Genomic DNA, 16,347 nt, shown 5'->3' with positions numbered 1-16,347 from the left:
GCATTCACTTGGCCCAGATAATCTACCCAGGGAATTAATGAGAGAATCGGTCCCTGATGCATTATTAGAACTTGGGCTGAAGCATCTGTTAAGTCAATTGAATTTGGAACAACTTGAGAAGCTGTTTCTGCCAGCCATTGCCTCTTCCAAGGGTAAATCACATTTTCCCATCCCTTGTTCCCACATGCGGGCAAATGTCCTGGTCCAGCATTCCTGTTTACAGCAGTGTGTGCTCCATGTGGTTGCAAATCTTTATTACCCTAGAAAAGCAACTCCACATCTTGTCCACTTGAATTTTTCCCTCATAGGTACAGACTCCAGTATTTTTAGTTTGACACATGAATAAAAAGCAGGGGAGGCTTTATTGTGCCTTTGGCCATGTCCTTTTGAATCTCTCCCATGAGTGCTGACATTTTTGTGTGTTCTGCTCCTGTGCCTGTGCAGGGCTTTGTGACGGGTGGAAAAGATGGAATTGTGGCCCTTTGGGATGACATGTTTGAGAGGTGTCTGAAGACATATGCTATCAAAAGAGCAGCACTCTCTGCTAGTTCTAAAGGTATTGGCTTCCAGTGTGTTCCAGTAAGGGCTGTGTGCTTGGAGGGTGGTAAATGGCAGTAAAATGGGTGGGGACTGGGTGTCACAGCTTACCAGAAGCCAAAGGGAACAGCAACACACACCTTACTCTGTGCTGGAATGTTCTGGCTTGATCCACAGAAGAGGTATTTCTTGTATTCCTTGTCATTTATAATTTGTTCTGTTATTCCCTCCTCTCTTTCATGGCATTGGGTTTTGTTTTCATTGGTGAAATGACTTTAAGAAGAAAAGTCCCCAACCTTGAGTATGGCAGTTCCAAAGTCAGTCCGGTTTCCTTGGCTGGCCACATTCCCTGTGATGTGGAAAGACCTGTTAAATTCCCCAGGCCTCAGTGTGGAACTCTGGAAAGGGATATTCATATGGAATCCCAGCATTACTCTGAGGTGCTGGAACTCCCTCAGTCCCTGCCACTGTTCAAGCAGTGAAGTATCAGTCACTGTATTGCCACAGTACAGACAAACTCCCCTCCCTGCATTACTAAGGAATCCATGGATTATCTGGCAGTTTGATCAGGCAGTTTTATCTCATGCTCATGATTTTGAACAGATTTGAATTACATATAAACTGCAAGGGGTATGAAATTTTAAAAAACAATTTTAAATCTGGCATTCTTCAGGTTTGCTTTTAGAGGACAACCCCTCCATCCGAGCCATCAGCCTGGGACATGGGCACATCCTGGTAGGAACTAAAAATGGAGAAATCCTTGAAATTGATAAAAGTGGGCCTATGACTCTGCTTGTTCAGGTACTGTATGGATCTGCCATAGCAAACTATTTCCTGTATTTTTATGAAATGCTGGTTCTTTGGTGTTCTTTTTTCAGTAAATTTTGATCACATGAAGTAATCCTTCAAATTTGTCTTGCCTGCATGGCTGCATATCCAAGATGTGTGAGGTTGTGTTTTATAAAACATTGAACTCATCCACTAATGCAGATTGAAAGCAGTAAGAAATTATTTAACCTTGATATGCAGTGCCAGCAAACTGTGTGCAAGCTGGAAAAAAGCAGGAAGAGTGATTAACAGCTTGGAAAACTGAGAATCTGAGGCAAGATTAAGACAAAATATTATGTGTGTTTTGGGCAAACAAGGATCTTATAAAGGATATAAAGTTTGAGGATTAGCCAATATTAGGATTTCAGGGTAAAGTCCTGTTTGGGGTGTAACTATTCCCTATTAATCTCAAGTTTGGAAAGGAGAGTATTGGAAGAGCAGGAATTACAGCCAGGAATAGTGGAGGGGAGTATGGAAGAGTATTTCAGACACTTGGGGGGACAGAGCAGATGTTCAGGTCTTTTGGAATGTGGAAAGCTTTGGAGAGAGGAGATGGTGAAGGCTTTATGTGGAAGCCCAGGGCACAGGGAATATTTCCCTGTCTGCTCTGGGGTGCCCTGACCCCCAGGGCAGCACTGACTTTGACCCTCATTCATGGAGACAGTTTCCTAGACTTCAAGATAGAATAGAATCCACAAAAGTGTGAAATAGATTATAGAGAGCAGTGTAGGTGTGTCACTTGGGTGGGAAATTTATGTTTTGGGATTTTTAGTGTGTTGTGGGTGGAAGCAAGATGGAGGGCACAGGGTGGGTGTCATCCTGGGTTTCTTCTTCCTCCTTCTCCATGGGTTTGGGTGGCATTTTGTGATTGGGCAGAAAAGTCCCCATTGCAGCTCTTTGGGATCAGCTATTGGTTAAAAGGGAAATAATCCAGGTGTCAGTTCTTAATGGGATAGTTCAGTCTTAAAAGACCTTGGAACAAGAGATTGTTGGCCATTTTGTGCCTTCTAATGAAAAGCTGCCCAACTCACAGCAGTGAGACTGTTTTAGTGATAAGAAATAATAAACACCTGAGTGTGAACATGAAATACTGTCTCAAGTGTTTTCAGTCCAGACCCAGAGAAACCAACAACTGGTACCTCCACAGCTTTACTGCCTGGGACTTGCAAAATGAGGCAGGGCAAGGTCAGCCCCTATTGCACAGCCCCACAGGCATTATTATTATTTCCTCTCGTGTGGAATGCTTTCCTGCAGGGCCACATGGAGGGGGAAGTGTGGGGCCTGGCAGCTCATCCTCTCCTGCCCGTGTGCGCCACGGTGAGCGACGACAAAACGCTGCGAATCTGGGAGCTCTCAGCACAGCACCGCATGCTGGCAGTGAGGAAACTCAAAAAAGGTAACTCTGCCTTGGCCTGGGCATCCAGGGATCCCCTGCTCCTGGAGCAGCTCCCTCTCTGCCTCTGGGGCACTTAATTAATTGCCTAGGCAAAGGACACGGTCGTTAAGAAATTGGGAACGCAGGAAATAAATTGGCTTTGGCATGTGTCAAGTCAGTGCAAAGGGAAGGAAGAAAAAGGACTGTAATCTATTGTAATGAATAATAATAAAATGAACCTCAGTATCTTTTCCCCCAGTTTCAAGGGGAATGAGTTGACCTCAGAATCACTTTCCTCCCTAGGAATGCTTAAGGCCAGTATGTTGCTGACATAAAAGAATTTCCTTATAAAGACCAAAGTACAATTTCCTGCATGTTGAGTGTGACAGTGTTCACAGGGGTCCAGGGGTGAGGTCAGAGACAAGGATCCGACTCCATGTTTCAGAAGGCTGATTTATTATTTTATGATATATATTATATTAAAACTATACTAAAAGAATAGAAGAAAGGATTTCATCAGAAGGCTGGCTAAGAACAGAAAAAGAAAGAATGGTAACAAAGGCTTGTGTCTCAGACAGAGAGTCCGAGCCAGCTGACTGTGATTGGCCATTAATTAGAAACAACCACATGAGACCAATCCCAGATGCACCTGTTGCACTCCACAGCAGCAGATAATCAATGTTTGCATTTTGTTCCTGAGGCCTCTGAGCTTCTCAGGAGGAAAAATCCTGAGGAAAGGATTTTTCAGAAACTATCTACAGTTTCAGAAACTGGCTACAGTTGAGCTCAGTCATATTTTGCTGTCAATATGATCTTTACCTGTTAAAACAACTTCTCAAAAATTAACACTTTTTCTGCCCTCTCCTCTGTACAAAATTAGATAAGCTATGTTGAAATTTTGTCTTCTCAAAATCACTCTTATTTTATTAATTCGTTGATACCTCAGAAAATTTTAAATTGTTCATTTTCAGTGACAAATCTGGAGCACAAGAACCCTTAACTGGCTGGGGGAAAACAGAGTTAAATATTTTGGAGAGGTGAACTTGGGAATGGATGAGGGTAGCTGTAGGAGAGTGTGTCAGGAATAATGCTGAGGCAGAGATACACTGCCTTTAATGAATCTTTGAATTTTCCATCCGGATTTCCTTTCTCTATGTGTTTTGGGTGGGGTTTTTTGTTTTGTTTCTGTCATTGGTGTGTTTAGAATGTGGCTGGAAGATGGTATTTACAATAAACCTGTTTCTAAAGAGATTAAATCCTTGTTGCCAACCCTGTAACGAAGCATCCATCACACCCCTCTGTAACATATCTTCCTCAAGAGATAACAAATCCGTTTTAAAATCACATACTTGCTGTAGAAACCTTTCAGTTGCAGTTCGTTGTTGGTTTCCTCAGTTATGACAGGCTCATTTCCGTGTGCCTCCTCAGGCGGGCGCTGCTGTGCCTTCTCTCCGGACGGGAAGGCGCTGGCGGTCGGGCTGAACGACGGCAGCTTCCTGGTGGTGAACGCCGACACTGTGGAGGACATGGTCTCCTTCCACCACAGGAAGGAGATGATCTCGGATATAAAGTTTTCACGAGGTACAACCACATGATAAAGTGGAAGAGGAGAGTTTATCCTGCAGTTTGTTTCTCTTGTCTAGGCAAGGTTGAATGTCCCAAAGGAAGATTGGCTTTGTGTGTGCTCCATGCATTAAATACTCCACAATTCCATGTGGCTGCCCTAGAACAGGCCCACCCTGCCTGGTGAATTCACTGCAGTGGTGAAAACCACACCAGTATCAGTTAATTTACCCTTTAATAACCTCGGTGTCTCCTCCTTGCAGAATCAGGGAAGTACCTGGCTGTGGCTTCCCACGATAACTTTGTGGATATTTACAACGTCCTGACCAGCAAGAGGGTTGGCATTTGCAAAGGTGCCTCCAGCTACATCACCCACATCGACTGGGACTCCAGAGGTAAAGTGTTGGCCAGGGATACAGACTGGAAATGCCCATAAAGTGGAATAGCAGGAAACTGCTCCCCTCCAGTTCTTGAGATCAACCACTGATGCAAATGCTGTTTCCCCACGGAGCGCTGCATGGATCCAGTGCAATTACATTTGTTGGTATCCAATTTCCTTTCCTTGCTGAGCTCTGCATGGCAATCCCTGCAAGAAGCTGGAGCCTGATGGTCCCAGCTAATTAAGTCCAGCAGGATCCATAATGAGCTCATGCCAGTGAGCCTTCCCAGAGCAGCTGGGATCTGTGTGGGGCCCCCTGTGTGCCTGGGCTCTGTCCCTGCTCTTGGCCAGCCCCAAAACGTGGTGTGGGCCAGGGGCAGCAAGCACAGCATCTCTGTGGGCACAGCAAACTTCCCATCCCAGGACAGCTCAGAGTGGAGCCTCACTGGGGAGTGCAGGAGGGATGGGAGCTGGCAAAGGTTCCACTTTTGCCAAAGCTGCCTTGTAAAATTATTAGGAAAATTAATAACACATCCATTTTTTTTTGACCTCCATTAGTGTGATGGGGAAATAAAGCAAAATATTCCCTATCAGCAGAAACTGATTTGCTGTGCAACAGCAACTTCTTAAGGATATTGGATGATATTTAAAATATTACTTCTGCATTATTCAGAGTATAGGACCCTTACAAGAGTGATTTCAAGCCTCTGTGTTACTTTGGCTATGAATAACTCTCTAGAAGATAATTTCTTAATTTACCCCCAGAAATCTCTTCACTCAGTCAAAAGAAAGTTTGTAGTTGTCACAATAATTATTAAGATTCATAACAAACTCTTCTTTTGTATCCAGGAAAGCTATTGCAAGTCAATTCTGGTGCCAAAGAACAATTATTTTTTGAAGCACCAAGGGGGAAAAGACATATTATAAGAATTGCTGAGGTATGAATATTGGGCTGGATTATTTTTACTTTGAAAATTAAAGAATTGTCTTCATATGGTGTATTTTTCATTTTATAATGCTTTATTTACAATGGTTAGAATTAGAATTACTTAGTAATTCCACAGTGTCTTTCCTAGCACTTGTAAATGGCAGAATGTGCAGGTTTCTGCTTGTATCTCTAAATTTATTTTTGTTTATTTATTAGAAGCCATTTGCCATAATCCCCTTCTCAAAGCCACCTGGTTTTGCACATGGGCTATAAACCACCTTCAAACAGCAGGATCTGGCTTTTCATCAAGCTGATTATTTGTGACAGTAATTTTACATGACTAGAAAATTGCCAGTGTTTAGCACCTCTGAAAATCTTCAGGGAGATTTGTATCCAAATCATGCTCTGCTTGGAAAAATGGGAACGTTTAAAGTGTTAATGAAGTTAAAGTTTGATGAAGATACACAATTTGTATTAACAAGCTGGAACAGCACAATTTCTTAAGACCTAAAAGTATTAAAATTAAAATGTCAAACATAGAAAACGATACACATGAAATTAGCATGTTTTTGGTATGTTTAAAGTAAGCAGCCTTCTTTGGGGGAATTTTACTGCAGATAGAGAAGATTGAATGGGACACCTGGACATGTGTGCTGGGTCCCACCTGTGAGGGGATCTGGCCCATGCACAGTGATGTCACCGTTGTCAACGCTGCCAGTCTCACCAAGGACAGGACCCTGCTGGCCACGGGAGACGATTTTGGGTTTGTGAAGCTCTTTTCCTACCCAGTGAAGGTAAGAAGTGTGTGGGCTTCAGTGCTGGGAGAGGGAAGGAAGGAAGGAAGGATTGCTGGGTGCCAGTGGGGGTGTTGTGTGCTGCAGGGCCAGCATGCCAGGTTCAAGAAGTACGTGGGGCACAGTGCCCAGGTGACCAACGTGCAGTGGCTGCACAACGACTCCGTGCTCCTCACCGTGGGCGGCGCCGACACCGCCCTCATGATCTGGACCAGGGAGTTCCTGGGCATCCAGGAGAGCAAGCTGGTGGACAGTGAAGAATCAGACACAGATGCAGAAGAAGATGGAGGTAAAGAGGATTTCATTCTTCCTTGCCTCAACCAGAGATTCACACATGCATTTAACTTGCTAAATTTCAGTGTAAGGAGAGCTTGGTAGGATTTGTTCCCTTCCTTTCATTGTTGTTCTCTCCTGTCCCACTATGAAACGAGGGTAGCTTGTTTTATTTCATGTTTTGTTTTTCTAAGGTTATGACAGTGATGTTGCAAGAGAAAAAGCAATTGACTACACCACTAAGATCTATGCAGTGAGCATCCGAGAAATGGAAGGCACAAAACCCCATCAGCAGCTGAAGGAGGTTTCAGTGGAAGAGAGGTATGTCCCACAAAGGCTTTTGCTTCCATGTGTGCCCTTTTGCACATCTCTTTTCATTCACCTAAAATTAGTCCTTAGAAATAAGACAGGAATTTTAAAATTCACCAGATGACATTTAAAATGGTGTTCACACAGTACAACATGTTTATGTGAAGGAGGAAAATACGTGTATATGACACATCTCTGAGTGTTGTGTTCTCTTTTGCTGTGCACATGAGCATTTATATTCTCTCCTAACCAGTGTGTGTCTGCAGCAGAGCACTTGTGGTAGTGGTGAGCTTGTAAATATTTTGTGGTTAAGGCTTTGGGTGTTGCTTTTATTAAAAGATTTTCAGTCACTTGTAATTGTGTTGGGTTGTCACTGTTAAAGCTGGAATTTCCCATGGCACACACAGGCCTTAGGCTGAAATATTATAAAAAATTAGCTGGAAGGGGAGCAGTGTTGGAGAGATCAAAGAAAAGAGGTAAGAGCTAAGAGCAGAGGGTGAGTCCAGTGAAACACAGACCTAAAGGAGGGGATGCTGAAACCTGATGGGACAGAACAGGAGCATCTATAACCAGTAAATAATTCCCCCTCAAAATCTGGAGCAGTAAATCCCTACCTGTGAATCCAGCTGGTGACTCAGCTGTGAATCCATTTTGTCTCTTTTGATAGAGAATTTTCTTAGAAATGATCATTTTTTATCAGGAGTTTCCCTGCCCTTGCCCCCCTCTGGGCACTGACACCAAGGACTGCTGTGGGTTAACCCACAGAAAGATTTTCAGCTCAGCTCTGTTATTGCAAGAGACAAAATGGAGTTAATAATACTTCCTAATCTCGTGTAAGCCTTGGAGAAAATGAGTTTCTCATTTTTGAAGCTCTCAAAGAATGCAGTGCTGAACATGTTGAACAGAAAGTAATTAATCATTTTTGCTCAGTAAATGTGCAAAACAGGAGAATTGGGTGTGAAATGTGGGGTATGAACAATAAGAAGAAAAATGTTGCACCCATTTTGTTTCATCACAATGTTTTAACAATACCATGCAGGAAGAGGATCAGTGATTTTTGCAATGAACCATTTTGTTGGACCATAACCTTCTCTTTTTCCATTTCTTTTAAGAATATCTCTTTTTCTCAAATAAGGAATTTGTTCCTCCATCTTTCTACAAAAAGGCATAGTGTATCATCTGGTAAACATAAATGTTTGCAAATTGAGTTAAAAAAAGGAAAATTGTTATTTTATTTTGGGTGAATTGCTAAATTGTTACAGGAATACTAAGTGGCATTGGTACAGATGTGCTGCACCAGAAACATTTGTACTGCCCAGCTGTTTTATTCTGCTGTGATGATGCTGTGTTATCAACAGTTTTGTACTTTGTTTTAATCTAGGTTAAAAATAAACCCTTATCACTCTCCTTCCCATCTTTTCTGCTCGAGAGTCACAGCTCTTGTACACATTTTTATCTCCTTTTTAAATTACAGATGCTTCAGTACAATCACACCTTTGGTATTTGGAATTTGCTGTTTTGATCAATCTGACAACAAATCTCATAATTCAAAGATCAGTTAACTTCCCTGTCTTCAAGGGATTAATACAAATAGTGAAAATTTATAGTGAAATAATCAGAAGTGGCAACTTTATGGCTGAATGTCATCCAAACTGCTTTCTGAGGGTGTTGTGATTGGGTAGGGCCTTAAGCTGTGAAGGGTGCTGGGGTGTGGGTGCAGTGAGACAGGATTAGGGAAATCTGAGGCCAAGTCAGGCCTTGGGGCTGGGGAGCCTTGAAATCTCTGTGCACAGGGCTGAGTGAAGGGCAGCAAGGAATATTGGAGGCAGCTCCCAAAGCTTTTGATTTTCTGCCAAAGGCACAGCTGGAGGAGCTCTCCCAGCCCCTCCAGGTTTGCAGAAGGGAACCCAGAGGTTGTGTTCCATTCTCTTTCAGGCAGGTGTGTGGGGAAACCTGCTAGGCTTTTGAGGAGGAAGTTTTTCTGGGGGAAACATTCCAGATCTTTCCCTTTGTGATTGTGCCATGTGTCTGTCTGAAGACCCTGGTGATTGTGCCCTGAATATTCTGGCATTGGTAACTTACTGGCACTCACTGTCCACGTGTTCAAAACTGTGGGACAAGCTGGGGGGCTGCTTAGAACAGAAACTGTGAGTAAATCCCAAGGCCTGGAAAACTGCTGGCCTACTTCACTGCAACATCTAGTCAGGGCCTTGGAGTGTCCCCCTTGCTCTATTTTCATTGTGGCTTTGAGAAAGGAAAAATATTGAAGGTATAGTGAGAAGAAACTCATAATTAAGCAATTTAAATTAAGGAAAGGGGGATAAAAAAGAGAAGAAGCAAGTTTCTGGTTTAAGCAAGAAGTAGGAATAGCTGGGCTGCTTCTGTGAGCTGCTCCTTGGGGGCAATGACTTGGAGCTCACTGGGGTTTTTCTTTTAACACTCATATTCAGAGGGCAAACTGTTGCTGAAGTTTCTTTCCAGCTTATGAAATCAAACACATTCCAAACACATCCGTCTGTTTAATCCTTCTGTTTGCTGGAGTAAGCTTGCAGGGCACTCTGTGCTTCTCTAATAGAAGGTGGTGAATCTGAAAAGCTCCAGGTACATCATTTTTCTAGAAATAACAATTCATTGTTCAATTCAGGAGGAGTTTGATCTCAGGAGCAGTGATGGGATCCCTGAGAAGATTGCAAGTGTAGGTTTGGGAGCTGAACTGTACAGTGATAAGTACAAATTTAGGAGTAATAATAACATTTTCCCTTAGAAAAGAAAATAAGAGGCCTTTATGAAATTTATTTTTCCTGTCTAACTCAAATGTAATTAAAATAATCACGATTCTGCAAATGTCTTGGAGGAGTGTAGAACTTACATGGTAGATTTTACTTGCAGGATTTGAATCAAGTTATGACCTGGTATTTTTGGGGGATCTAACATTTCCTGTCTCAATCAGCAGCTACAGCTTTAGGATGGCAAAGTTGCTGAGGCACAGTTTTAAAATGTCTTGCAGTTGCATTGGTGCGTTTGGTTAAGATCACTAATTGATTGTTGTTTCTCTCTCCTCTCCCCGACCCTGTTGTTTTCTTCTTCCCCCTTTTCCATGTGTTCCCTCCTGCCCTCCCCACTCCCCTTGTGTCCCTGTGTGTCCCTGTGGCTGGCACCCCTTGCCATGCCCAGGGTCAGGAGTGGGGTGCCCTGCAGAGGGGCTGCAGGAGCCGCTGCTCCTCGGGACCCCCTGGCCACTGCTGGGACTGTCCCAGACAATCCAGGACAATTGTAAGCTCTGCTCTGTGCCACAGAAGAATTGTGCTGTTTCACAAAGGGGCTGGGAGCATTTAAACCAAGAGTTGATACCATGAGAAGTAACACGAGCTTGCTGATGACTGTGTTTGTGTTACTAATCCCAAAGGCAAAGGCCTGTTTGCATTTGGCCTCCTACTAACCCCTACCACACCCCTGCATCTGCAGCTCTCCTTTGGCTCAGTGTGCATGACTCCACATGTACCTGGGGATGGGAACTCCTCCAGAGCAGGTGGAAGGTGTAGAAAGCAAGGAGCAGCATTAGCATGTTTGTCTGGTTTTCCATTTTCTTGGCATCCTGGCTTGTCTCACTCCCCATGGATTACCCACCTCAGACACTGGTCTCTGTCGAGTGTTTGCCTTGTGTAATCACATGTCCTGATAAGGGTGAAAAGTTAAAGAAGTTGAATTTTCTCTCTTCAAATGTTACTCTTTAAATTATTGATTTCTTTAAAATAACATGAGTTAACTTATATAAGCTTCCCAAATAGCCCCCACAAGCCTTTGCACCACAAAGTGAATTACTCAATACATGGTTACAGCCTTGGTTCCTGCACCTTTACACACACACACACACACACACACACACACACGTCTGTGGGTGCAGTGCAACAGCTCTGAGTGTGAATCTGTGTTGTATTTGTGTGTAGGTGGGGAATATTAAATATGTGTCTGAAAAAACCCATCCTTGGGGTTGAGAAAATAACTTTGGGCTTATTCCAGCAGAAAGCCCCTCTCTGAGAATGAGGAGCATCGTTTGGAACATTCACTTTTACTTTCTCAACAGCATTATGTCAACTTAATGCACCCTGAATGCATTTGACAGCCTGCTGGTTTCATCCCAGCTGTCCCCAAGGCTTGTGCACATTGTGCCTGGTATTTGTCAGTCCCTGCCAGCAGCTGAACTCAGAGTCAATCTCACTGCTCCCACAGGTCAGCACAGGCTCTAAGGTCTGCTCTGGTTGTGTGACACCTGGGGGAGTGGAACTGAGGGATGCCACATGTTCCCAGCACCTCTCCCTCTGAGCCTGAGTGCTCCCTGCACTGGGGGTGATGTGAAATACTCAGCTTTTCTCAGGAATGTGTGCAGGAGGCACTCCAGGGCTGATGGAAAAGCCATGTTCCTCATGTTCTGTCATGCACAGGGAGGGTCTGCTGGGTGTGATTGGTTCAGTGTTTGTATTTACACAACACACTTCAAATCGTGCAGGGAACAACAGAACAAATGGAGAGGACTCAGTCCCTTCAGTGTGTGAGGGGCAGCAGGGCCAGCCTGTGGTACAGGAGCTGTTCCCAAGGTCTCAGAACAAGCCCCTCAGGTTTAATCCCAGTGATTTCCCTCCTCCCTGCTTGCTGTAGTGCTCATGTCACTGGGCACTGAGCTGGAATGACCTGGGACTGCAGTGACCAGCTGCCCTGACAGCCTGTGACAGCAGCTGGCCCCACCATATGTCCTGCAGTACTTTGTGATTTTTTGAGTTTTTGAATTTTTTTTTATTTTAAAGAGTGCATCAGCATACAGATGAAGTTATAAATATTGTTACCATGTAAGGCTTTTTCAGTCCTTTAAAAATGCAATTTACCACTGATGTTTCTCTCTAGTTCTGTTTGAGCTTTGCTTTGATCTGCTCTATTTGAAAATAGGGTCTTTTCATGTTGAATCCTGTTCTTTTTATTGTCTTATGATAGCTACAAAGTGTTATAAAAAAGTAACAGCAGGAAAAGTTGTATGTAAAACTCCTATGTATGTTGGGATGGGAAAATCCAAGGGTTTAGAATTTATAAAATCTTTTAATCCCTTCTCTGGGAAGGGATTAAAAAAAGCTTGAGGAGTTTTGCAGCAGTTTGGGGGCACTTGGGAGTCCCCTCCTGTCACTGGTGAAGGGCACAGTTAAAAGCTGCTTTTGCATTTTTTCTGAAATGAACAGTATATTTTTCAAACCTTGGATTTTTGTTCTGTTGCCCAACCCAACCCTACCAGCCTTTCCTCTCCTTGAACCTTGCTTTCTCTTCTCAGGAGCAGTCCTGCTCATGTTTGTGTAGATCCAAGTGTGTTCCCTCTCCAGTTTGCAGCCATGTAAATCCCATGTCTGTCTCCCTTTTGGGCCTGGAGCTTTTCCCCACCCACTGCTGCTGGCTCAGCCTGCCACCTTCTTGGTGCAGGACACTCCTGTCCGTCTGTCCCTGCCCCAGACCTTGTTGTCCCTTTCCATGATGCTGTTTCTGGAGTTCCCATGCTGTTCCTGTTGGCCTTGGAGCAGAATTTGTGTTCACTCCAGTTTATTCTCACTGCAGTCAGCATCTCCAACCAGACAGCAGTTCTGGCCTGTGACCTGGAAACAGGAGCTGGTTACATCCCCCTCCCACAGAATTTATCATAACAGTTTTTGATCTGCCTTTTCTTTTCACCTTTTTTTTCCATCTAAACAGATCTAGCTTTTTCCCTTCAGTTTGGCCCTGCTCTCTAAGATCACATCTCTTACCTCCCTCAAGGTGCTCCACTCTTCCAAAACCCCATTCCCTCTTCCCCCAGCCCAGCTCTTGTTGTGTCTATCTGCTGTTCTCCATCCTGGTGCTCCCTGTTCACCCCACCCCTGGTTTGGGCTTTGGAATGTTCACTCACAATTTTCACATTTCTGTATGAAGGTGGTGCTGAGGTTTTGTCAGTTTGGATCTGGATTCTATCCCTGACTGACAGCTGTGTGTCCTCATGTGAGATCATCCTCGAGATTGCCAGGAGTGACAGAAACCTTCTCTGCTGTATTCACAGTGCCCAAAGAACTGGAACATCTCACCTGGCTGTGTCCTCTCTTTCCTGGAGCTCCTCTGTGCCATTACACGATCTAAGCACATTTGTTTTCAATTGCTGCAAAGAAACCATTAATGCTTGTGTTATGTTTTAACTTGCTTTCCTTTGGAGGCAGGGAATTGTCAAGTAAGTACTGGGGAGCCCAGCTGAGGCCTGGCCTGCTGGAATGTGCCATGCAGGGTGCACAGGTCCAGCAGGGCAAAGGGTGGCATTTGCTACAGTGCAGATTTCTTGTCTTGGCAGTGTCATCTTCTGTGTCAAAACAAACTAGATGTAGTCTCAGGCTTGTTAAAGTGAAATTATTTCTTACAATGTTTCCAATGTGCTGCTTTCCATGTGTTTTATGAAGGTGGTGCAGAGGCAGTGAATGCACACGTGTGTGTATATATACATGGCTGTGTATATATGAATGCACACAACATCTGTGTCTGTGTGTGCTGTGAGTAGGAGCTATAAAAGTATCTCTGTGTGTGTCTCCAAGTTAAGCCTCATGCTTACAATCTGGTGACTATCAAGCATGTCACAGTGGTAGTGTTCTCTTGCTTTCATGAAGTATTTTGGCTTGCTCTTGTCATAAACTTTGATATTCCTAGGTAAAGAAATGTAGAAATGATCCAGTTTGAAATAACACTAAAATAGAAAAAAGCTTGCGAGAAAACAATTCTTTTCCTAAGTGCCAGTTCAGAGGCCCTCATAAATCTGGGCTAAAATGAAATTATGAATTGATTTTGTAAGACAAGTTTTATAATAACATCCTTTGGCCCTTCCCTGCTGGTCACAGCACCACTGCTCAGTTCCACTCCACCCAGGGTCACCCCAGGGGACTTGAGTGCCACTCTCTGAGGAAATAAAGGTACTGTTCCCTGAGGACAGGGCAGGACAGGCTGTCCTGGCAGTGACTTGGCCTCCTCACAGCCATTGTGGGCTAAATTGCAGCTGAGCTGGGGTAGAGAACAATCATCCATTGTGTGCACTCTCAGCACTGCCTAGGAAACTGTCACTTCCTAGCAGTTCCCTCCCTGCCAGGCTCCTGACAATAAACCAACCATGGAAGCCCCTTGTGCTCTGGTGCAAAGTGTGCAGGAAGCTTGGATGTAGCTTCCCTCTCCCCGCCATCCTGCAGGACCTTTAGCTCTGAGGCTGCCCAGGGATGCCAGGTGTGGTGTTGGTGGCTCTGTGCACTCTCTGGTTTCTGTTTTAGTTTTGCTGGCATGCTTGGATAGCAGTGCTGTGCCCCAGGAATGACTGCTGGCTCTGCAAGTGCTTGTGCATGAGTCTCGTGCTCACAAGTGACTCCTAAACTCTATTAAGTTTCTTGCTTGGCTTTATTTGCTGCTTCCAAGGGGATCAAGGTAACTCTTCCACTCTCTTGGTGTCATGGGTCACCTGCTCATGTGCTTGTTGGTCCTTGCTGTGCTCGAGGCGTGGCTTGGAGTGGTTCCCTCCAGCCTTGCTCTGTCTGAGCTCAGCTTGTCCTGCTGCTCATTCCCACAGGGCTCAGTCCCCACTGGGCTCTGTCCACTGTGCCTTTAGTACCTTCCATGAAAAATCCAGCTCCAGAAAAAGCAGCTCCCTATACACAAAAGGGATTTCATTCTTCTCCAATTAATTTTTCGCAAAATGGGAATTACTGATAGTTATGGTCTCAGGACAGGAACAAATTTCACAGCATGTGGAATGTAAGAGCAAGGTCAGATTTTTCTGGAATCATAAGCTCTGGGAATGCTTTCCACGTGCTCCCCTTAGCTCTGTCCCTCTTTTCCCAGCAGGATCAACAGCAGCAGCAGAGGTTATCTGGCCTCACAGACCATTTGCACACGTCAGATTTTGTCTCAGCCTGTGTTCTGAATTTTTCTCTATCTACTTTTAGCAACTGTAATTATATAAAATAGCTTTGATGGCCTCAATCTCCCAAATTCCCTTGAATGAATGACTTGTGCATTTAAATGCAACCATTTTATCTTTAATATGATTTTGAGAAGAATTTATTGAAGCCATATCAAGGTTTTGGGATGGGGTTTCTCAGAAGAAGCAAGGCTGGGCAGAGGTCAACTGCCAGCTGCAGAAATTACTTCAGATCATTTCTGAAAGCACCAATTTACCATCCTTTCATATTCAAGGATTTTTCCATGGATTTAAATCATTATGGTTTGGGGTCTTTTGAATGGTGTAAGGTTGTTTGTTCTGCCACTCATCTGTGAAGTCTACATCAGTGTTTCTGCACTTTCTATCAAAAAGTGCAGGATTTTAATCAGTTTGTTGTACAACTCTGAAAAAGCTCATACAGGGGTAACTGTCCGTTTGCTGCTCACACATACTGTGGTTTTGAAGGTTGTGTTTAACTTTCAAATATATCAATTGTCTCCATTTTAAATGTTCTTTTCAGGCCACCTGTGAGCAGAGCTGCTCCTCAGCCTGAGAAACTGCAAAAGAACAATGTCAACAAAAAAAAGAAACTGGTTGAGGTCAGAATTCATATCTTTTCTATTTCTTTGAAATTAACATGTACTGGGTGAAATCCATCCCTGTTTGTCTCTCAGTGAAGGGCAGGTACAATCACAGAGTCTCTGCATTCCCATGCTCCCTGCTCAGCCCCAGGGGAAATACATCCAGAACTTTGGCCCAGGAAAAACCCTCTGTGGGATTTTGAATGATGGAATTTGCTCGTTGACTTTGGAACTTCCCTTTCTCCCCAAACAACTTGTTTGGATTCCCACATAAGAGGCAGAACCAGGAATATTTTGTGACCTGTGTGGAACATTTGCAGCACTTGGTCTGTGGCTAATTGGGATTGTTCCCAGTGAGCTGTGATTGTGTTTGGGGCAGTCATTAAGTTGGGCTTCAGGGCTCCAAGGCAGCTCTACCAACAATCCATTAACCATGCTGGGTTCCTGGAGGAAATTTCCTTGGCAACTGCTCATTGTAAGCTGCAATTACACCTCTGAATAATGTCTTAATTACAGAGTTACTAATAGCTTGCCCTGACTTCCTCTAAGGACTTTAAGGTCAGAATTTGGTCTGGGGAAATTTGGTAGTTTATGAGAATAATTTTTGAAAACTCTGCAGATAGCTTCTTTAAAATATCTGATGCCCTGTATAAATATTAAACTGTGATGGGAAGAGCAATAAAATCCAACCTGTTCTGTGAATTGTATCTGTTTGGAATGGAAATTTACAGGGCATTTATAGCCCTCTGAATAATTAAAAAAGAAAATAATATAAGTGCAATGCTTTAGTTGACCAATTAAAGGTTAT

At 43.8% G+C, this 16,347-nt stretch overlaps 1 protein-coding gene across 2 annotated transcripts in view; it reads left to right on the top strand.

The window, feature by feature from the left end:
* EML6 (EMAP like 6) overlaps positions 1–16,347 on the top strand; it is an 89,436-nt gene that overhangs the window by 62,287 nt on the left and 10,802 nt on the right. The window contains exons 19-30 of one of the 2 annotated variants that reach the window (XM_058801788.1): positions 445–556; positions 1,211–1,338; positions 2,620–2,761; positions 4,169–4,321; positions 4,567–4,698; positions 5,532–5,620; positions 6,228–6,404; positions 6,492–6,693; positions 6,872–6,998; positions 13,204–13,218; positions 14,436–14,444; positions 15,479–15,557. In XM_058801788.1, coding sequence (XP_058657771.1) covers positions 445–556; positions 1,211–1,338; positions 2,620–2,761; positions 4,169–4,321; positions 4,567–4,698; positions 5,532–5,620; positions 6,228–6,404; positions 6,492–6,693; positions 6,872–6,998; positions 13,204–13,218; positions 14,436–14,444; positions 15,479–15,557 — 1,365 coding nt within the window. The remainder of the gene's footprint in view (positions 1–444; positions 557–1,210; positions 1,339–2,619; positions 2,762–4,168; positions 4,322–4,566; positions 4,699–5,531; positions 5,621–6,227; positions 6,405–6,491; positions 6,694–6,871; positions 6,999–13,203; positions 13,219–14,435; positions 14,445–15,478; positions 15,558–16,347) is intronic. The other variant, XM_058801789.1, reaches the window with a different exon arrangement.

This window comes from Ammospiza caudacuta, chromosome 3, assembly GCF_027887145.1.
Source record: "Ammospiza caudacuta isolate bAmmCau1 chromosome 3, bAmmCau1.pri, whole genome shotgun sequence".
NCBI lineage: Eukaryota > Metazoa > Chordata > Aves > Passeriformes > Passerellidae > Ammospiza > Ammospiza caudacuta.
The sequence above is the reverse complement of the archived record's forward strand: the minus strand, read 5'-3'. Positions and strand labels throughout refer to the sequence as shown.